Consider the following 23243-nt stretch of genomic DNA (forward strand, 5'->3'; position numbering starts at 1 on the left):
GTACCATGATGGGCAAGTTGTTTGGCCCCAAAACCTCAGCTTCCATCTCTATAAGACACTGATAAACATCACCTGTACTTAAGTACCTAGCCTCCTAGGATTATTGTGAAAATCATAGGAGAAGGAGCTATAAAAAGAATTAGAAAGAACTTTAGTATTTATGTAGTCATGCTCAAGACCCATGGTGATTGCCACTCTACATAATAACCTTTACTAATGGATAAAACATTTGATATCTGTTATTACAAAAGCTACTTCCCACACAGGCCATGTTTATATGGCATTTTTTTATTTATATAATTCTTTCCTCAATTATACCATAAGATGCTGCAAAATTCCCATTTTACAGACAAAGAAAAGAAGGCTAGAAAGACAATATAAGTCTCACAGTTAACAAGCTCTACCAGGGATGGGGAACTTGTGGCCACACCCATATGTGCCCTACTAGTTCCTTGGATGAGGACTTTTGAATGAATCCAAGTGTTACAGAATCGGTCCTTTTATTAAGGGGATTTTTTCTGAGAAGTTGGATTCAGTCAAAGGGCCACATGTGGCCTTGTGGCCACAGGTTCCCCACCCCTGCTTAGGCTCTTAAAATTAGAGTTGGAAGTCATCTAGTTCAACACCTTCATTTCATAATTGAAAAACAAAAAAGAAAAATGAGACCTCAAAGGGACTGTGACTTACTCTGTCAGGCCAACTACATTCAGTACTATACTCACTGGTCATGCTTTCCTGGTGGTAAGAACTTAGATTTTCAAATTATTTGAGTTGATATAGACAAAAATAAACAGAAAAGGCACCATGATGAGGTGGCAAAAACAGCTAGCCTGTGAGTAATGAAATTTGATATTGTGCCATTATCCATAAACACTGAACACATGAGGAGGCCTTCACAATTTTATCCTTGGACCCATGAGCTCACTAATTAGCACTAATCTTGCCTTCTCCATAGGATTATCTAACTAGAGACAGAATAGAAATCAAAGGTCACTTTGTGCCTTTGGTTAGGAAATTAGTTCTCAGAGAAGATAAGTGACTTAGTCAAAGTCACATAGTGTACTTCCTACTATTTCACACTTGAACTTCTGAACAATAACTCTTCATGGTCTTCCATAAATATTCCATAGAGGATATACCCAATTCACTTGAGGATTTTGAAAACTTTTATATTTCTTGGATGACATTTTAGAATTCAAGTTGTCTCCCTATTATGCCATGCTCTGGTTACCTAACTTTTCTGGTCACATGTCACAGAATCTCACAGTAAAAGAATTTTAGAATCAAAAGGAAAATGAGTAGTCAACTAGTACAACAAAACTAATGTAAACATTTTAAACCAGCCAATAAAGAAAACAAACAAAAAAGTAGTGAATTAATGAAAGAATACTATAATAAAATCTATGATTTTTAGTCTTTGTTTAAAGATATCCAGTGAGAGGAATGCCACTGCTACCTCCTGAGTTAGCCCATTCAACTCTGGGATAGCTTGAATTCTAATGTTCTTCTTCAAATGTAGCTCAAATATGCCCACTCCCTCCTCCCTCCATTTTTGACATCTGACAGATCAGAACATGTTGAATCCCAGGTCACAGCCCTACTTCCACTGGAAAGACAGCTATCACCTAACCTGACATTCTCCTTTTCAGTAGGATAACCATGACCCATTCTTTTAACTGATCCTTTAAAAACATGTTCTATGACTCTTTTTTTGCACATATGACACTTTAGATGTCACTGTTACCTGTATCTTATCTGAGTTATCAAAAAGCATCAAGGATCCCAAGAAATCATGCTCTCTCATGGATGCCACTTAATGTCAGAGGTTATTTTGGGGTAAAAGTCCAGTTCTGCATCTGTTTCAGTATCTCCAGGTTGTAAATGCTGCTTTCCTCTTGGCTCTACCTGTTAACTAATATTAAAATAAGTAGAAACAAACAAAAAAAAGCCTTCCTTCCAGTTCTCTTGAGAACTTCAATACTTCATTGTCTCTCTTTGATGTCCTCTTAAAAAAAATCAATTTCATCACCTCCACTGGAAGAAACCATTTGGTCTGAGATTTTCTTATCATCTCCCACTCTCCCCAACACAGACATTTTTTCAAACAAATCTCTTTAAGATCAGAGAATGAAATTTGTTTTATCTTTGCATCACAAGCATTGAGGAGTGTTCATTATATAAGTGGTATGTCTACATATACCTATGCCCATGTATGTACGAAGATATATGGAGAGAAATAGATACTGAACAAGTGAATTTGTGGTTGAGCTCCCCAATTATCCAGGTAACTAAGAAGGGCTATATGAGGACTGGTTGCATTAGCTAAGATACAGAGTGGCTTGACAAAACAACAATCCTTTGTGATAACTGAGAGTAAACCCATCTGGACATGCAGCAAATCAGCGACTCTGAAGCCAATAATGTGTATACCAACTTTGAAGCAGACCTTGTGCTATTTGGTGGTTTATGGACCTTCAAGAGACATCCTTATATTCAGAGACTCCCCTAACTTTTTGTTATGCGGTTTTTAGACACATCTTGTTTTATGGGTTTTTTTTGGAGACATCCTCTTTTATCATTGTCTGTATTCAAGCCTTGAATTGTGGACTGCTTATCACCAAGAATGCATTCTGATTTGTGTATCAGTGGGCCAGAACTCTGACACCTGGAATTCCTCCTGGATCTCCCCCTCCCTTTGAGAACGAGGATCCATTACTCGTTCCTTTCTAGGATTTCCCACTGTTCTACCTAGATTCCTTGCATTCTTTTGTTTGGTGAGCTGCTAAGCATTAGGCTAGTCGATCCCATGCATATGTTCTTCTCTGCTTAATAAAAATCTTTAATTTCACAGGTATCACCTTCTGATTTTCTTACCTTTGGGGAAAAGGGGTATTTAGATATCAAGAACTGGTCTTTGCATTCTCTGAGTATCTTCCTCCTTTTGGGGGTAAACAGAGATCTAAATTCCCTAAAGAGAACATCTACCTTGGTTTTATAACACATATACATACATATGTATGTATACACAAAAATATATGAAATATACTATAGAGAACTGATAAAGTATCTTTGGGCAAAGGGATAGGTGAGCACAGGGCAGCTAGACGGTTCAGTGAAAATGCAGATTTTAAATCTAGCCTCAGACACTTATTCGCTATTTGACCCTGGGCAAATAATTTAAACCTATTTGCTTCAGTTTACTCACCTGTAAAATGAATTGGAGAAGGGAATGGCAAACCATTGCAGCATCTTTGCCAAGAAAACCACAAGCAGAGTCATGAAGAGTTGGACGCAGTTGGAAGATGACTGAACAGCAACATAGCACAGTGGATGGTCTAGGCACAGGGGTGGGGAACCTACAGCCTCAAGACCACATGTGGCCTTTTAGGTCCTTGGGTGTGGCCTCTTGACAGAGTCTAAGTTTTATGGAATAAATACTTTTATTATTTTTTATTTGTTCTGTGAAGTTTGAATTGAGTGAAAAGGCTGCTCTTAAAGCCTTACATGTGGCCTTGAGGGCACAGATTCCCCACCCCTGGTAGGATATTGAGCTGGATGGTGATATGTGAATGAAGAATATAGAAAAATGAAGTAAAGATTCAAAAAATAAATTTGTCCCTCCTTCATAAATGGCTTGTGTAGGACTAAACTAAAAGAAATTAACAGTAAGAGCCTTAGATTCTCAAAATCACCAAAATCAGCCACCAGGAGCTCTAAGTCAACAGTGAAGCTGAAACACAATTTTGTGGGGACAAGTATCCCTTTTATCTTATATAACACCAACCCTATCCATAAAAATAGGTACCTCTTCCTGCTGTGACCCCTCCAGTCTTGTGGCTCTTTTTCCTTTTTAAAACCTTTAAAAAAGAATTATTTGGAGGAAGTACTCTAAGTTACATTCCAAAGAAACTTAAGTTGAATTAAATTTAGGAGACCCAGGCTCTAGTCATATTTCCTTTTGGGAGTTTTGTTATATTAAGCAAGTCTTTTCAACCTTCTGGGGATTAGTTTTTTTTTGTTTAGTATATCTAAAATTATGGTTCAGAGAGAGTGGAAATGAGGTTAAATTAGATAATCACAGTTTCCTTTCATCTTTGGCTGTCATTCTATAACCAGAGTTTGGAGAGTGTTGCAGACTGTAGTGTCACACTGCCACCTTGTGGATTTACACTGTCATCACTATATTGCACTCCCTATTGCCAAATGAAGAATGGGTGTGGAAAGATTTAAGCCAACTCTTCTCAGCAGATTGTCTTCCAGTTGAAAGGGAGGATAGCAGGTGGGCATTCCCCTTAGCAGAGCTTGAAATAAATCTAAAGAGCAGAATAGAATTAGCCAATGTGTGAAAACTAAATTAGTGTTGATAGTTCCACGGGGGAAAAAAAATCTTTCTGAAGGGAAAGAAAATATTTCCTGATTTACACAGGCCTTGTATTCTGCCCTACGATGACAAAGATGTGGTTATTTTGAATTTCAGTGGGTGGTGTGATTAATATAAAGCAAGCACAGATGGATTTGCAAGCATTAGATTAATGCCCACCTTCTTTCTAATTTAATCAGATTAACTCAGTCCCAAAGAACCTCGTCATAAGGGAGGGTGAAAAGAACATTGGGCTAGAAATCAGACTTTAGCAAGGCATTCGCTCTTGAACCCTCATTTCCTTCACCTGACACATGGCCATAGAAACACCTGGAGTACTGAAGCCACAGGATTCTTGCGAGGATCAAATAAAAAGAAAGTAATGTCAAACACTTTATAAACCTTAAATTTCAATGCTAACGTAAATTGGGAATAGTAGCACTCTAGTAATCTGGATCTCCTCAGCACTGGATCTCCTCAGTACGTACCTATATGAAACGCAAAATGACTCAGTTTTCTCTTGTGTAAAATAACACTGTCAAAATGAATATTCTCTCATGCCCTTTCATTTCTCAACCAGCTGCCCTCTTTCATACTTCTTTATCATGCCCCCAGGAACCTCAGTATTCTGCAAAATCATATTAGCCCTATTAATGATACTTCATCAGTATGATCTGCCCCCTAGATCCCTCTGATTAGAGGGCTGAGCACAGAGATCCTCCGAGATAAGAAATGAGCAGAAATTAGGAGAGTTCCCAGACCATCTACTTCTTAAACAAAATTCAACTGCACTCCGTTGTACTGCATGTCCCCATGCCGGGACCTTCCCCTTTCTCCCTCTTTTCAGCTTCCTTTGGTGTGTTCTTATTTCCTCATTTGATTGCAAGCTCCTTGAGGGCAGATATTGTCTTTGTCCCACCATATTTGTATCTCCAGCACTTACCCAATGCCTGGAACACAGTAGGCATGCAATAAATGTTAATTGCCTGACTGACTTCTCTCACAGTAAAATGTCTAAAGTCTCTTCCAGCTCAAACATTATAGGTAAAATAAGTCCTTTTTAGAGCTGATATTGTATGTTTTCCATTCTCTTCCAACTCTAACATCCCAGGCCTTCAAGTTCCTCCCAACTCTGATATTCTATAGACAACAATTCTGTGGTCCCTCCCAGCTCTGACATACTGTTTGCTAAGTCTATACTAGCTGTGACCTTCTATGTCCAGCTCTGACATCCTATATTCTAAGGTCCCACCCAGCTCTGATGTTCTAGGTCAGGCCTGTAAAACGTACTTTGCACTGGCCACTTGCTGCCCACGAAAGGATTTTGGGTGGCTGTCACATGATAGTTCTATAGTCACTAGACACAGACTGAGGATATATGTTTGCTGTGGGTCATGTGACAGACCCCCGAAATCTTTGGTATGCCATAAGTGGCCCATGGGCCATACGTTGTTGCAGTCTGGTTCTAGGTTCTAATGTCCTTCTGTTGAAAGTTATGTTGACCCACTGGCCCAGTGTTCCCTGCACTGCTTGTCCATCAGTGTGGGGGGAAGCCTTTTGGGGTGAAACTAAGTCTACAGATTTTTTACATTACTTGTTTTTTGTTACATGCCCCCAATCTGTGATATTTGGACCCCTACCTACAAACTGTTACGTATTTGCTATCTTGACTCATTGAGGGAATTGGATTTAAGTGAGGCAGAGCTGCATAAAGCTGTAAGCCTCACTCTTTCTTCCAGAGTCATCAAAGTCTAGTGACAAGATAAAGGTCAGGACAAATTGTTCTCATCCACTCATTCCACTGGAGGAAGTCTTAACATGCTTGGGGCAGATACCCTGACTAGCTCACTGAAGGTTTAATTCCTATTAATCACCCTCAACCTGGTTTAGTCCATCTGCTGAGACAGTTAACCAGGGTGTGGCACATGGTAAAACTTCTTGGAGTCATACATGAAAAGGGCTCAACAAGTCCTTACACCCTTGAATACTCCAGAAACCATAGTAGTAGTAGTGGTAGTAGTAGTAGTGGTAGTAGTAGTAGTGGTAGTAGTAGTAGTAGTAGTAGTAGTAGTAGTAGTTGTTGTTGTAGTGGTAGTGGTGGTGGTAGTAGTAGTAGTATTAATATTAGTGTTTCAGTGTCTTTTTGATTTTAGAATGAGTATAGCGTAAAAGAAGAAAATGGCTCCACCTCATGATATTTAGTTATATTTTCTTTTATGGTCAGCTGTATCTTCATGATGATGATGAAAATAAATGCACAAAAATGAGAACTGTAGGGTGTTTTTAAATTTGTTTGTTTTAACTTTTAGAGAGCCAAAAAAATGCATCACAGTATGGTAAGGCTGAAGACCATTCAGAAGAGGGGGACCAGGAACGTGTGGATGTTTCTCCCTGGGAGTCTGATCATTTGGGTTCAGTGTAAGTGAGTTAGGGGGAGGGAAAAACCTCCCTACCTTAATGTTACCCAAAGATGGAATAATCTTCATTTTTAAGTTATATACTTACCTTCAATAGAAATCTACAAGCAGATGACGCATGGTAGGACATCTTTTGTGGTATACGTTAACCTGGAGTCATCTAAGTGATTTAATGGATAGAATGTCAGACCTGGAAATAGGAAGACCTGATTTCAAATTTGGACTCATACACTTACTAATTGTGTGATTCTGGGTAAGTTACTTAACCTCTGTTTATCTTAATCCATTTGAAAAGGAAATGGCAAACCACTCCAGGATCTTTGCCATAAAAACCCCACGGGTAATATTGATTTCTTATGGTCCGTGGGGCCATGAAGAGCCAGACATGATTGAATTACAAAAGGTTAAACTAGATGACCTTTAATATCCCTTCCAAGTGATTATGACGTTTTTTCCCTCATCATTTGTTCTCTCTCTCTCTCTCTCTCTCTCTCTCTCTCTCTCTATATATATATATATATATATACACACACACACACACACACACATATATATACATATATATATATATATATGTATATATATATAGTCTCAGGCTCTCTCTTACTCTTGCTCTTTTCCTTCTTTAGCCAATTTTACAGATGAGGAAAGTGAGGAAAACAGGGTTAAGTGACTTCCCCAGAGTCAAACAGCTAACAAGTGTCTGAGGCCAGATTTGAACTTAGAAAGAGGAGTCTTCATGACTCCAGGCCTAGCACTGTACCACCTAGCTGCCTGGAGGACATACATCAAAGAGAAAAAAAAGAGTTTAGCAAGGAGTATTGGCTTTTTCTGTTTTGCCACTTCTCTAACCAGTGGGATTTTCACAAGCTACCCGTCTGGCAGAGATGCCAGAGAGCAGAGGCTCTCATCTCTGATGTTTTTATCTCTATTGTCTTAGCTTTTAACTTTTTCTTCTGGAGGTGGGGCAGGTACTCTTATTGTTCTGTCCCTAGTCTTTGTAGAATCAAATTTGGGGCTGTCATGGTTTCTCTCTTTAAGTTAGCTGTCCCATGATGCAGAGAAAATTTCTCCGACTTCATCAATCACGACAAACTGTTCTTTTTGCCTCCAACAGATGATTTGAATCCCAATGCTAGCAAAACAAAAATGGGGAGCAAATCCCACATGTAAGGCAGCTTCCCTATCTCTCACAAGTACTGTTTCCATAAATGAGAACTTCATCACATAGAGATGATACATCACAATGCAGAGGGATACCCTATAATAGGCTCATAGATATATGTCTTAGAGGTAAATTTTGTCAATGCCTTCATTTTTTTTATTCTAAGAAAAAATATAGCACAGTGGTTAACTGTCTCTACAGATCTGTAGAAATAAATGTAGTTATAAAGGCTATTATTGTTATTTTAGTTTGAAATGTATTTGATCACTTGATTTGGCCTTTTGCAGGCTGTGCCTGTCTCATTCCTGACTCGTGTATATGCATGCATTTGTGAACTAGGATGTGGTTCACTCTTGGTAATGGGAGATAGACACATGGAGGAAGTACCTCCTGTGAACAAGTTTCATGACTCTGGGAAAAGGCCCTTTCAGCACAGATTTCCTGAAGAATCTGTGTATGTTGCTAAGGGTAGAATTATGAGACTAGGGCCTCCTGAGCATCACTTTCATGCTAGGCCTATATTACAACAGAACCTACTTTTCCAAGACTTCCTGAGCCCCATGTGTGCATCATACATTCAAGAGTTGTCTAAGAGTTTCCCTGTCAGAGCATGGAACAAAAAAGTGATTCTACTTCCCACTGCCAGTGTTGTCCATATCATGTTTGTGGACAGAGGTAGTTTCTACCTTAACTAATGAGTGAAAAATGTATAATTACCACCTATTACACCATCCTAGTAACATTCTACATTGTTATTTTCCAAGTAATTAAGATCAAGGGAAAATTATCATCTGAATAGGAGCTTCCACAGAGATTTCAAGGAACTCCTTCTTTGAGGTGTCATAGGAGACACAAGCTTCCCTTGTTTTGTATCCCAGTGGGAAATACACATTCGAGACACTCCACAGTCTCATTTCCAAGGGTCTTAGAGGAAAAAAAAAAAGTAAGATTACCAACATCTTTCCCAAAGATAGGCTCTGGACAGGGTATAGTGTCTTATTTCCTCCATTTTTGCCTTCTCAGGGATATGCTAGAAAATAGAAAATATTTTCTTTTCCTATATTATATCATGCTATGAAAATTACTGTAATTGCAATGTGATTAGGCTGTGTGTTTCTGCGACTGTACTGAACATGATCTGATAAATTTGTTACTGTTGTTATTGTTCTGCAATCATGGAAACACTTTTTCTACCAAGCCCATTACTGCTAACATCTCAGCTCTAAGAAATAATAGCATACAAACAGAGGTGTCCACATTGTGGTAAGTCAATGCATTTGGCTATTCTCTCCCTTTTTCATCTCATTACCAGGGACTAGACACAAGACATCCCTCAATAACTGAAGTCACTTAGGAGTATTTATTATCTATAAGACCCCTATCACTAAACAGAATTTCTGGGGAAAAGGAGTGAGGAATAAATTGAAATAGGCAACTTTAGAAAAAATTATCATCAGGGTAAATTTATTGAGCATTTATTGGGTATATATGACTGTATCGAGCTCTAAGATACAAAGTCAATGAACATAGCACCTATCATCCAAAGGCTTATTCTTAATTTAAGAAAGTAGGAAACTGTATAAACAATCAAATTCCATATTAACCAACATAAAGTAAGATCTCAGAGATTGCGATAGACGAGAGTTATTTTGAGCTTGGAAAGAGTAACTCATTACTGAAAGGCAGGATGTGTAAATATGACTCCTGTGAGGTAGAGTAGGATTTAAGTGGAGGTCAGGAGGGAGGATATTCCAGGATGGGTGGAGAGTTATCATAACTGTAACTGCTGTTACCTACTGCTTTCTGTGATTTTCTATCATAGGTTCATATTTCTAATTTATAGCAGGGGAGCAATGATTGGTGGCAGGGCTCGGTTTGATCTACGTGTTTTCCCTTGTAGACATCAGAGATAATAAAGCCTGCACAGTGAGTTTTTGTGGAGGTTTGTTTTAAAAGATTGCTACCTTCTTGTTGTTGATCTTTTATCATATAAGTAAATAGAATCATTGGCTTTATCACTGCAAGGTATCCTAAGACTAAGAACCTAGAATATCAGAGCTGGGAAGACCTTGGAAAACAGAACACAAAATAATGGAGTTTGATAGAGCATTCAAACTTAAGAATTTGAAACACAAATGGACCTCTAAATATAAGAGGTCAAAATTATAACAGACTTCAAAAATAGAATTTTGCCTTTCAAGTACAGAGTGAAACATTTGGAATGAATCTTAGAGTATAGTACAGAAGGCACAATTGAGGGAGAATCTGAACTATAGAATGCTAGCGGTGGCAAGAATCTTACAGAATAGAATAAAGGACATCAAAGTAAGAAGGAATCTTAGAAAAAAGATAAGAGAATATTAACCTGCAAAGGATCTTAGCTAATAGAAGATACGTCGGTGCTGAAATGGTCCTTATAGATTATGTATTTCAAGATTGTATAGGTGTCTTTCAGTCTTGCTTTTGGAGTTAGCAGAGGGAGGCAGTACATTTAAGGGTTCCTTTTGACTTGCTTCTTTGAATTGACCATGTTATTGTTCACATCCTTATTTTGCTCTACATCCTTTCCATTGTCTCACTCATATTTTTTTCATTTACAGAGACCCATTGTTCATTGCATCCCTTCTTTTGTAGAAATCTAGAAAAGACAGCCATGTAAGGAAAATTTGAATTTGGAGAGGATTCAGGTTACATGGCTCTCTCTCTCTCTCTCTCTCTCTCTCTCTCTCTCTCTCTCTCTCTCTCTCTCTCTCTCTCTCTCTCTCTTACTCTGTCTCTCTCCATAGAACTGGTACTATTTAAAGATATCAGCATCTGTTCTTGTCTAGACTATTGGCATAGCTTATGAATGGGTTTTTAGTACTCCAATCTATGTATTTTTTTCCAAACAGGCCTTCATACTGTTACATTGTTCTTCAAGTATTCTTAAATTTAAAATAAAACAATTTAATTGATTTTTATCGGACATGTATGTACTAAAATGTTCTCCCTCCTTCTGCACAAACTCTTATGAGTAAGAATTTTAAAAATATCAGAAACAAAACAGTAACAATTCTGTAAAATTATTCAATATATTGAAAAGTCTGGCAATATATAGAAAATTCAAAACCTATAATCCCCAAATGCTTCAAAGAAAAAGCAAGGGCTGACTTTCCTCATGTCTTCTTTAAGTTTTATTCTTATTTCCATTTGTTCTTGTGGTTGCTTAGTTGTTTCAATTGGGGCTGACTCCTCTTGACTCCATTTGGGGTTTTCATCACAATAATATTGAAGTGGTCTGTGATTTCCTTCTCCATCTCATTTTATAGATGAGGAAACTGAGGAAAATAGGGTTAAGTGGCTTGCCCATGCTCACACAGCCAGTAAGTATCTGAGGACAAATTTGAACTCGGGTCTTCCTGAATCTAGGCCCAGTACTCTATCCACTGTGCCCACCTAGCTGCAATTTCCATTTACACTATCACAATTATTTTATTATCATAATCTTTCTAATGTACTATTCTGTTAATGATATCCTTTTGTATTGCAAGAGAATCATTGGTCTCTCTCTGGGTATTGAATAAAGTAAAATATATCTCTCCCTCATTCAGCATTAAATCCTAAATTTACTTCAGTCCCACACCCTCATACAATTCCAAAGTTCCTTCTTCGTATACCAAAATAATAAATGGTTTCCCTATGTCATGTATGTTTTATTTCTCCATTTCTTCGAAACTTACTTCATCTGTTTAATTTTCCTTGAATCCTCTACCCTTCATTGTAAGTCCCCTAGGTATAAGTAATTCCCCTTTCCCTAAATGTCTCTCATTTAAGTTTTCCTGCATTTCTTCTTGACACTTTCAATGCTATCACTTATCTATGAGTGTGCTGAGCTAGCTGGCATCTGTTTATAAGAGCTGATTTATTAAATTTACAGTGTGAACATTTAAACCATGGAAATTAGATGTTATAAATCAAAGCTTATTTTTTGTTTGTTTTCTTGATAATCTAGACTTAGAAAAGCAATGGAGAAGCTTTATAATTCAAACTTAACTAAAAATGTGTCATATATACATACATACATATACATACATATATATATATATACATACACACACACACACACATATATATATATGTATATATATAATGTTTCTTTTGGAGAGCCAGTTATTAAAAATGTACCAGTATACTCCTGAAAGATGCAATGAATTGTACATTTATACTTGCTTATCTATAACCCCCTTCCACCATGCACACATATTCTATGTGTTTTTTTCCTTAGTGGAAAGTCCTTGAGAACAATGCTGTGTCATACCTAAGTTTATTACAAGGCCACTAATGGAGTGCCCTAAATGCATTGGTGTTTCCTACAAATCCATCCATATTTGAACTGAATGATGTTCTTCAGAGCCAGACCAATTTGGCCAAGTTCACTTAGGTAATGAAATGGCAGAACTACCATATGTTTGTATGTGAGTGTGTGTTTTTAATGGAAAAATCTACCTCCTTCCTTCAAATTGATCTATTATTTAAAATATTGCCAGTCATGATTCATTCATTGGTCTTTCTTTTCAGAGTTTTGGTTTTTATTTTAAATTGTAAATGCTAATTAGAGAAGCTATGAAACTATCCACACAAACATGTGTTACTGAATTACAGAATACCTTCTCCTGCAGTCAGGAAAAAATGGCACATTGTAAAAGATCTTAAATATATATGGACATAAGAGATAGGGAGATTAATAAGAGGACTCCAAAACAGTGTGATTGGTCCTAGAGGATGTGTCATACCAAAAAAGAAAGTGTATGGGGAAGATGCCAAATACAAACTTCAGTTATAATTAGGGTCCTCTCCTGAAATTTTGCCAAAGTGTCTTGCCCAATGGCATTTGCAGATTAAGAAATTTCTGTTCATATTGGATTATACCTTGCCATTTGTGATTCTATGCTGAAGTAAATTGTTTTCTTTAGAGTAAACCTCTTGGGACCATAAGGCAAACAAGATATTGATCTCCTGGATCTCACTTAATCTTCATCAGATGAGACTTAGAAATGGAATATTCTTTTTCAAAAATACAGAATAGGTAAATAAAGGGTGGAATAACATTGGAGTGTAAGAAATATACTAGTACAAAGAAGTCAAGAAATTACATGAGAGCATGATAGAGAATATCTAAGTGGATATCAGTGGTGGAAGAAGAGTTAATATTGTTATCAGATTTAAATATGAATCCAATCAAAAGATGTGAGAGATGAGGAGTTTGGGGAAAACATTACAGGCTGTTTACAGAGATATAATAATTTATTAATGCATAAATCCAACTATCCAAAAATCAGTTGAACCTCTCTGTGCCAAAGAATGGAGTAGGTACAAATCCTTCATGTATCTTAATGATTATTTCTCTTTAAAAATTAGATAAACCAAAAATGGGAAACTACATTCTAAATCTTTTTTTATCTTTATGAAGGAACATGGGATGGAAAAAGTGGGCAATTTTAACATGGTGATAGTTTGTGATAAAGAAGGAAAAGAAAACTGAAGAGGCTGACAGAAATATATGTTTTGGGCAAAGGAGATTGCAAAAGGCTCAGATGAATCAGATGAAGAGCAGGCAGTATCCCAAGCAATAAAAATCTGTTGACAATGTTGGACCAGGAAGAATATGATTTTTGAAATGAAAAGCGATGAGAAAAAAAGTGATTAAAAGAGCCATGTGGATGCACAAGGAGATCATCAAAATTCTTAAATTAGAAGGAAAAAAAAAGTAAGTAGAAAGATTAAAGCAAAGGTATAGCAGAATCTTTTGAGAAGTATCAGAAATGCAGAATCTCAAGATAAGTTAAAGCTTATATGCAAAGCTGAAAACAACATAAAAAACTTATTTGGGGAAAAATAGGACAATCAAAGAAAGCATAGTACCACTAATTGCTGTAGATTAGAATTCTGAGAGATGTGTTTAACTATAATTATTCTTCTAGTATTCCAATAAAGCCTGAGTTTTTGGATTTTTTATGAGAAACCAAATAAATCTAAAAGGCTATTGATAAAAAAATTTCTAGTGTGCCTTGATCACGTAAGTTACATAGTCTAGAACTATATGTATAGAATCTGAAAGAATCAGTGAATGCAGCTGAAAATTTATTCTACAGAAACTTTAAAATATGAGATAATAGGTGAGAAACTAAAGTACGACAGAAAGCCTAAAAGCAAAATTTTCAACAAAAGGAAGAAAATGATGGCAAAATCCAGGCCACTGAACTCATTTTTGGTTCCCAGTTATAAAATAGACTGTGATATTAAAGGAAAATTAACAAGTGTAAAGAAACTATACTCATGATCATATGCATTCAGCATTATTTCAAAGAAAAAAATTCATTTTAAATTTACCTTATTGGTTTTTTTATTTTATTTCATTTTTTGAAACAGGGTCCCTTAAACGTTGAGATACAATGTGGTACAGTGGATCAAAGAATCAGGTTTAAGTGCTACTCCTAGAATATAACAGCTATGAACATAGATAAGTCATTCAATCTCACATTGTCCCAATGAAACTTTCCAGGAGTATAAGTTCCAGAAGAGTTACTTATCTGCATTGGCAAAGAGAGTTTCCAAATCCAGAAACAGTTGGTGAATGATGGGCCAAAACTGGTAAATTAAAAAAAAAAAAACACCTAAAGTTTAGATAGAATTTACCAAAACATTTGATAAAATAGTTCATCTTCTTAATGTAGAAGGTAGAGAGATAAGATTAAGATAATAATAAATATGGTGAATTCAGAAGGGCCTGAATGTAAGACCCAAAGAGCAGTTAATAGTGATTTCTTAGCAATTTAAAAAGAGATCTCCCGCGCAATGTCCAAATACTCTTTGCTTCATGTTAGGGTGTTGAATGCATTCAGCAATGACTTGGACACAATAAATAGAGAGTCTAATTATCAAGTTTGCAGATAATATAAATAAGAATTTATTACATGCTATGTCCTAGGCACTGTACTAAATTTTTGGACAAATATTTTATCCATAAAGCATTTAGAAAATAATGGCATATTAAGATCAGATAGTCAGTATTCAAAAATATTTTTCATATGCTACAGGTTTAGTCTACAACTTTTTGGGTAGAATTTAATAAGAATAAATATACTTACCCTTGGATTTCACAAATCAGTTTCACAAATATAAGAAAAAATGTACATAACTAGGTATAAGTTTATCTAAAAGAAGAAAGCTCAGGAGATTTTACTGAACCCAAAGTTTAATGGGATGTGTGTTTACATGTGTGTGTGTGTACATATATATATATATATATGTACACACACATATACATATATATGTGTGTGTGTATTTATGTGTGTGTTTATGTGTGTATAGATATGGATATATGGATATGTGTGTGAATATATGAGTATGTATATATGTAGACATGCCTATATGTATATATACTTATATGTGTTTATGCACTTTTGTATTGTATACATACACACACACATATATATGTGCGCATGTATATATGTATATGTGTATATATATAATATACAGAAATGGGAATTGTGTATATATGTGTGTGTGTATGTCTGTGTATATACATATGTATATATACAATTATATATACTATATATATATTCAGAAAAGTAAAATTATATTGGTATCAAGCTTGATAAAGAGAGTTACTATATCCCTCTATAAGGAGGCACATTCAGGTTTAGTCATGTCTGATTCTTCAAGACCCCATTTGAAGCTTTATTGGAAAAGATATTGGAGTATTTTGTCATTTCATTCTCGAATGCATTTTACAGATGAGAAACATGAGAAAAACAGGTTAATTAACTTGCCAAGTTTCACACAGGTATTAAGTGTCTAAAGCCAGTATTGAATTCAGGAAGATGAATCTTTCTGAGCCCTACCTGGCCCTCTCTCTATTGCACCAAAGAGCTGCCCAAGACAGGCATAGCCATATTGCATTCTTCTCTAGTAGGACTATGCATTTGGGATGTCATTTTTTATAAAGGTTATCAACTAACAGAAAATCTATCATATCATGACCTGGATAAGAAAACAAGTCAAAATTATGTCTACTGATGACTAAGTGAAATAACCGAATATGCTTTTTTTTAGAGATATAGACAAAAGTGGGGAGGATAATTTGAAAACAAATCAAGATATTCAATTAATCAATAAAAATTAATTCAAGGATAAACTACTGTCCATTACTGGCTGGGCTGGGTATTAGGTATACATAGATCCAAACAAGAAAACAAAAAAATAAAACAGTCCTTGAATTAAATGAGTTTGTCTTCTATTAGGGGAGACAGCATTCAAGTACATTGTAACAGAAAATAATATAAAATAAATGCATTTTAGTCATGTGCAGAGCAATATTAGTGAAATGAGATGGAATTCCTCTTCCAAAGGACAATAAGAAGCAAGTTTAATTGGACAATAGAGTTCATGAAGAGGAATATTGTATATAATACTAATTTATATTAGAGTCTTATTAGGAATATAAATACCAAAAGAAGAACTTTGAATTAGTGTTCAAATACAATAGAATCTTTGGAGGTTGGGGCGACACAAGTTCAGATGTCTGCTTTAGGAAAATTGTATGGCAGCTTTGGGAGAGGCATTAGTTCCAGAAAAGAATACATGAAGTGATAAGTAGAAATACATAGAGAAAAATGCGCTTAATATGTATTTGGGTTCATCCCAATTAACCTATCCAAGACAAATGGGATGCTTCCAGAAAAAGCGAGTCCCCTCCTACCTTCAAGTCTTCAAACAAAAACTAGGTCATAAATTGTCATCTTTGACTCCTGGTTTCCTTCAAGCCCCTGCTATAAATCCACATTCTATAGGAAGTCTCCATCAATCCCAATCAATTCCAAGGTCTTCTCTTTGGGGATTTTCTTGTGGTCCAATTTATTCTGGATATAGCTTATTTATACATAATTGATTGCATGTTGTCTCTCCCTTCCCATTGTCTTTTGGCTTTCTTTGTGTCCTCAGTTCTTAGCACAGTACCTGTCATATAGGGAATACCTTAAAAATGTTTATTGGACTGTCTACTGATAGACTGATGTTATAGTAATATTATTTTTCAATTTTGGACTGTGGCCATTGAGAGCTCTTCCAACTGTACTAAAGTGCTGGCATTCTGTGATTTTCTCCAGTAGGAACCATGGGGAATGCTGACCGAAATGAGAGTGATGTCATCTTCATCCTTTTGGGATTCTCTGATTACCCAGAGCTCCAGATCCCTTTATTCTTCATATTCCTGGTGACCTATATGATTACTGTAGTAGGAAACTTGGGCATGATTGTGATCATCAGGATTAACCCCAAACTTCATACCCCCATGTACCTATTCCTTAGTCATTTGTCTTTTTTAGACTTCTGTTACGCTACTGTAGTTACACCCAAATTGTTACAAATCTTGCTTGTGGAAGACAGAAGCATTTCCTTTGCTCCCTGCATTACCCAATATTCTTTTGCTGCCATCTTTGTGGTTACAGAGGCATTCTTACTAGCAGTGATGGCCTACGACCGCTTTGTGGCAATTTGTAATCCCTTGCTATATGTAGTTGTCATGTCCCAGAAACGCTGTGCCCTATTGCTGACAGCAGTATATACATGGGGCATAATTTCTTCTAATGTATTCACCTACTCTCTCCTTATATTGTCATTTTCTGGGATCAACATCATTAATAATTTTCTCTGTGAGTATTCTGCTATCCTTTCTGCCTCCATCTCTGATAAGCATGTTACAGAGACAATCTTGTTTATCCTTGCTAATTTTAACACATTTTTCACCCTCATTATTGTACTTACATCTTATCTTTTTATTTTTGTTACTGTCCTGAAGATGCATTCAGTTAGTGGTAGATATAAAGCCTTCTCTACTTGTGGCTCCCACCTGACAGGTGTTACCATCTTCTTTGGAATCATCTTCTTCCTCTACTGTGTGCCCAGTTCCAAAAGCTCATGGCTTCTAGTAAGAATAAACACTGTGTTATATACAATTGTAATCCCCATGCTGAACCCCTTAATATACAGTTTGAGGAATAAAGATGTGAAACAAACAATCAGGAAATTAATAGAAGTGCCAGCTAGATGGGGCAGTGGCTAGATAGTATTGGCCCTGGAGTCTGGAAGCTTTTAGTTCTTAGACAGTAGCCATGTGACTCTGGAGAAGTCACTTAGCATTTTTGCCTCAGTTTCCTCAATTGTAAAATAAGCTGGAAAAGGAGATGGCAAACTACTCCAATATCTTTTCCTAGAAAACTCTAAATGCAGTGAAAAAGAGTCAGACATGGCTCACTGATAAAAGAAGAACAACTAAATATTCTCTCACTAAAATTATTGGTCCTAATTATTCATCTTCTGGTTGCCATAATCGGGGAGAAATATTTGGGATATTTGCTTAATATATTCATTATTTCATAGTAATGTAGTACTCTTCTAATTTCTAACATTTGGTTACTACAGGCATCCATAATAGATTTGTGAGCCTATATAAAAATGAAGAAGCCACATTGTTTAAAGTGAAAATGATTACTTCAGAAAAAGAAAGACAAAACAAAAACAATCAAATACCCCCCCCCAAAAAAAAAAACCAACAAAACTCTTATACATAACTTAATGGGGCAAATCCAGCCTCATACCAAAAGTGATCTTCTATAATTTGGTGACAAAATAAATTTACTCACTTCACAGAATTGTATATCTATTTTCTTTCCTGCAACCTTCCCTTATCACTAATGTATGGTGACAAAAGTATCAAAAATGAGGGGAAATGTGGGTAGGAGGAGACTGGCTAGTAGTTAGCACTAAGAGACACACATTTGAGCATCAAACATTGAAAGTGTTGAAATAGACATATAGTTGACTAAATACCATAGCAGTGAATAAGGAGTACTCATGTCATTGGAATCTAACATACTCTTATAAATTAATACTGTGGATTGACAGTGTGGTAACAAAGAAAGAGGTGCCTTTCATATTCCTCTTTTGATATGAACAATGAAATCTTAGAAATACAACTCCTTTATTTAAAGAAAAATCACATTTTTCTTTCTCTTTTTCCTGGAGTTCTCAAAACTTTTATCTCAGGACCCCTTCATAGTCTTAAAAACCAAGGACTTCAAAAAGCTTTTGTTTCTCTGAGATAATTACACACTATTTTTTACAAAATTAAAATACCTTTATATTAGTATGATTTTATTTTTTTTCCTCAAGTACCCCATGGAACTACTGCATTTCTTTCCTGTAGTTTTGGCTACCAGAACTAAAATCCTGTCTTTTACATGAAAACTTTCCTCTGATAGATAAATAGATAGGTAGACATATATGTCTATCTGTATACATGTGTATATATGTGTGAATTCCTTTGAATTCCTTTCTCCTGGTAATGACTTGGTCTTCTTTAAAGTCATTTGTAAGACTGCCTTAATCAATGTGACTGCTTATTGGAGTGGTACAACAGTGAGGCATTCCCACTCAGGGATTGGAAACTTTCTAAGCTGACTTCCTCCTGATGGTAGCAGTGTAGCCTAGAAAGAAAACAAAGTTCCTCCTCATGAGTGACCAGAGAGATTATGGTAGGCAGTGAGGCATAGAATAAAAAGGTGATTTCATTTGGCAATTTAGTTAACTCCCAGTACCAGCATTATTTTAGTAAACCAAATATAAACTTCTTTTTTGCAAGTGACAATCAGCTAAAAATGTAGGAAATTTCAGAATTTTCTTCAAAACTGCCCCATTTCACAGGAATTTCTTCTTCTTGATGTCATATTATTTCTTGGCATGTTTCTTTCCAGCCACAATGAAATGATTTCATTCAGTATGATATCATTGTCTTCATACTTCTCATCCCTTATGATTCAAATGATGAGAACATAAGGGAAGAATGAGGAAGGGAGGGAAAAGAACAGAAAAAAAGAGAGAGGAAGGGATGTGATGGGGAGAAGAAGAGAGGAGGAGAGGAAAAGGGAGAGGAGGGGAGGGCATAGTAGTTTTTATTTGATTCTAGAGGCAAAAGGGAGAAATTGGAGTAGAATTAACTGGAGGATTACATAATCAGACTTATGCTTTCAGGAAAATCACTTTGGCAGCTTGCACAGAAGATGGATTGGATTGAGGGGAGGCTAGAATAAAGATGACAAAATAGCTGTCTATTCCAGCAAATTAGATGAGAAATGACGTGGACTTGAACAAAGTTGGTGACTGTGTGAGTAGAAATAAGGAGATAAATGCAAGTTATTTTACAGAGATAGATACAAATCAAGTAGCCTCTATAAAATACCTTCAGAATATAACATTTAATAGAAATAGCTAATACGATACAAACACAAATACAAATAATTGTGCTAATTAACAGCATGAAAAGGAAATAGTAACCATAAAAACCCAAAGATGGTTCATGGGGAAAAAAGACTCACACTAGACTAACTTTTAATCTCTCCACTATTTTAAAAAATATTCCTAAGTTTATGAGGGACAATAAGATATAACAGGCAAAAAAAAACATAGTTTGGCCTGTGATATATATGTTTTATGACTACAATGAATAAAATTTACACACTCAGAATTCCTCACACACATGTAAATTATTAGTGTAGGAAAAATTGCAAAATGTGCCCAAATATATTGATTAATAAGAATTATATAGATTACTTTACATTTTATAATTTTACATTACATTACATTTTACATTACTTTACAATTTATAAAAGTTTTAGAAAAAACATCATTTGTTTTTATTTAAAATGATATTGGAAAGTAAGATAGATGAATCCTAGACAACATAGATGTTTAACATAATTACTAGATACGTGAAAATGACTTCGTGGAGGGAAGGTGGCATTTGAGGTGCCGTTTAAAGGAAACTAGAAGATGTGAACATGAAAAGAAAGTGCATTGTGGCAGGGCAGGGCAACCTATAGAAAAGAGTGAGATGAGCTTCAATGAAGTGATACACATGGGCAATAGTAATAACATCAATTTTTCTAGGCCATAAAGTTCAGGAAGGGGAATAATTTATAGTAAACCCATAAAGTAGGATTAATTGGTAATGTAAAAGTTGTTCAATTTCAAATGGAGTTCTTGCTTTTTGATCCTAAGGATAAGAAAGAATCATTAGAAGTATTGAATAAGATTTGTCAAGTTTAGATTTTGATTGAAGCAAATTCTATGGTAGCCCCTGGAGAGTGATTGGCCACAGAAAGGAAGACAAAAAGCAATGGGTAAAAGTTACAACTCAGAAAATTTAGAATCAATATATATTTAAACCTCACCTTATGCAGATAACCAAGTAAAATAGTTTTTCTGGAATCTAGTCATTTACCCTTTGTTGAAGGTCTCTAAACAAAAGTCTAGGTAATCAATTATCTATCTCTCATAGAGGGATGTTTTTCAACATTAGGATTGTAGTATATAGCCATCGAAAACTTTCAAGCCTGAAATGTTCCCATTTGCTTCAACAGGAAACATGGTAGACTGAAATCAGAGTGCTGCCATCATGTTCATCCTGTTAGGATTTTCTGACTACCCAGATCTCCAAGTCCCCCTCTTCCTTCCATTTCTGGTGATCTATGTGGTCACAGTGTTGGGAAATCTGGGCATGATTATGATCATCAGGATCCACCCCAAACTCCACACCCCCATCTACTTTTTCCTCAGTCACTTATCTTTTGTGGATTTCTGTTACTCCACTGGAGTTACACCCAAGCTCTTAGAAAACCTAATTGTGGAAGACAGAAGGATTTCTTTTGAAAACTGCATCACCCAGTACTTTTTTACTGCTACCAGTGTGTTGACAGAAACTTTCTTGTTGGCAGTGATCGCCTATAATCAGTTTGTGGCCATTTGTGGTCCCCTTTTTACATGGTTACCATGTCCTGGAAACGAAGTACACTGCTGGTGACTGGGGCATACGTATGGGGAACACCTTCTTTCCTCATATTTACCTACTCTCTCATTAGACTTTCTTTATATGGGTCTAACATCATTAATAATTTCCTCTATGAGTATTCTGTCATCCTCTCTGCCTCCTGTTCAGACAGATGTTTAAGTGAAATGATACTTTTCATCCTTGCTAATTTTAATGTCCTCAACACCCTCATAACCATCCTCATGTCCTCTACTTTAGTTTTTGTCTCCATCATAAAGATACAGTCGGCCAATAGGAGGAAGAAAGTCTTATCCACTTTGGCTCTCACCTGATTGTCACCTCCAGTTTCTCTGGGACCCTTATCTTTCTCTATTGTGTCCCCAGTTCTAAAATCTCATGGCTCATAGTCAAAGTGACTTCTGTGTTTTACACAGTGCTCATTCTGATGCTGAACCCTCTAATATAAAGTCTGAGGAGCAAAGATATAAAAGAAGCTACAAGTAAACTAATGGAAACCAAAATATTTTCTTTCTAGAATTATTTGTTGCTTTGGGGAGTCCAAGATTAACTACCTGGTGACTCCACAATCTGTGAAACCCTCTAAGTTTGGACAACGGCTATTTTGCATTGTGAGAAAGAGTTTAACTATCAGGGAATCTCTATAAACCAATGGAATTTTACCTTTCAAAAAGAGAGACAGAAAGATACAGAGACAGAGACAGAAAAAGAAAGAAAGAGACAGAGAGACAGGCATAGCCATTGAAACAGAGAGAAAGCAACAGGTAAACTGAGTCATTGCCCAATCTATTTACTTGTCAATCTCTCTGTCTTTCTCTCTGTCTCTTTTTTTGTCGTTGTCTCCCTCTCTGTCTCTCTCTATTTCTCTCAGTCTCTTTCTCTCTCTCTCCCACCCTATCTTTGACTATTTTTTTTTCATGCTCCTTCATTACTTGTGCCTTCTGTGATTATCTTTGATTTATACTACATATTACAGTGTGTGTGTGTGTGTATGTGTATGTGTGTGTGTGTGTGTGTACATAAGTGACAGCTAGGTGGCACAGTGGATAGAGTGATGGCCCTGCAATCAGGAAGACTCTTCTTTCTGAGTTCAAATATGACTAAAAACAATTTCTATCTGTGTGATTCTGGAGAAGTCATTTAACTCTGCATTAGTTTCCTCATTCATAAAACAAGTTAGAAAAGGAAATGGCAAACCACTCCAGTATCTTTGCCAACAACACCTCAAATGTGGTAGGGAAGTGTTGAATATTACTGAAATGACTGAACAACAACTACACACACACATTCACACACACATGCATATATACACACATGTGTGTGTATATACACATGCACATGTATGTACACATGCATATATACGATATACACATGCACATGTGTGTATATACATGTGCATATATATGTGTATATGTATGG

The 23243-nt window shown here is 36.1% G+C and overlaps 1 protein-coding gene and 1 pseudogene across 1 annotated transcript; both read left to right on the plus strand.

Annotated features, from left to right (window-relative positions):
* Positions 1-17096: 17096 nt before the first annotated feature.
* Positions 17097-18044, plus strand: LOC118855018 (olfactory receptor 5D18-like). Its single transcript, XM_036765155.1, has one exon. It carries the CDS (start codon positions 17097-17099, stop codon positions 18042-18044), a length of 948 nt encoding a protein of 315 aa, XP_036621050.1.
* A 3360-nt stretch (positions 18045-21404) lies between these two features.
* On the plus strand, positions 21405-22341 carry LOC118852878 (annotated as a pseudogene).
* Positions 22342-23243: the final 902 nt, after the last annotated feature.

The sequence above is a fragment of the Trichosurus vulpecula genome, chromosome 6 (assembly GCF_011100635.1).
Source record: "Trichosurus vulpecula isolate mTriVul1 chromosome 6, mTriVul1.pri, whole genome shotgun sequence".
In the NCBI taxonomy this organism is placed as follows: Eukaryota; Metazoa; Chordata; class Mammalia; order Diprotodontia; family Phalangeridae; genus Trichosurus; species Trichosurus vulpecula.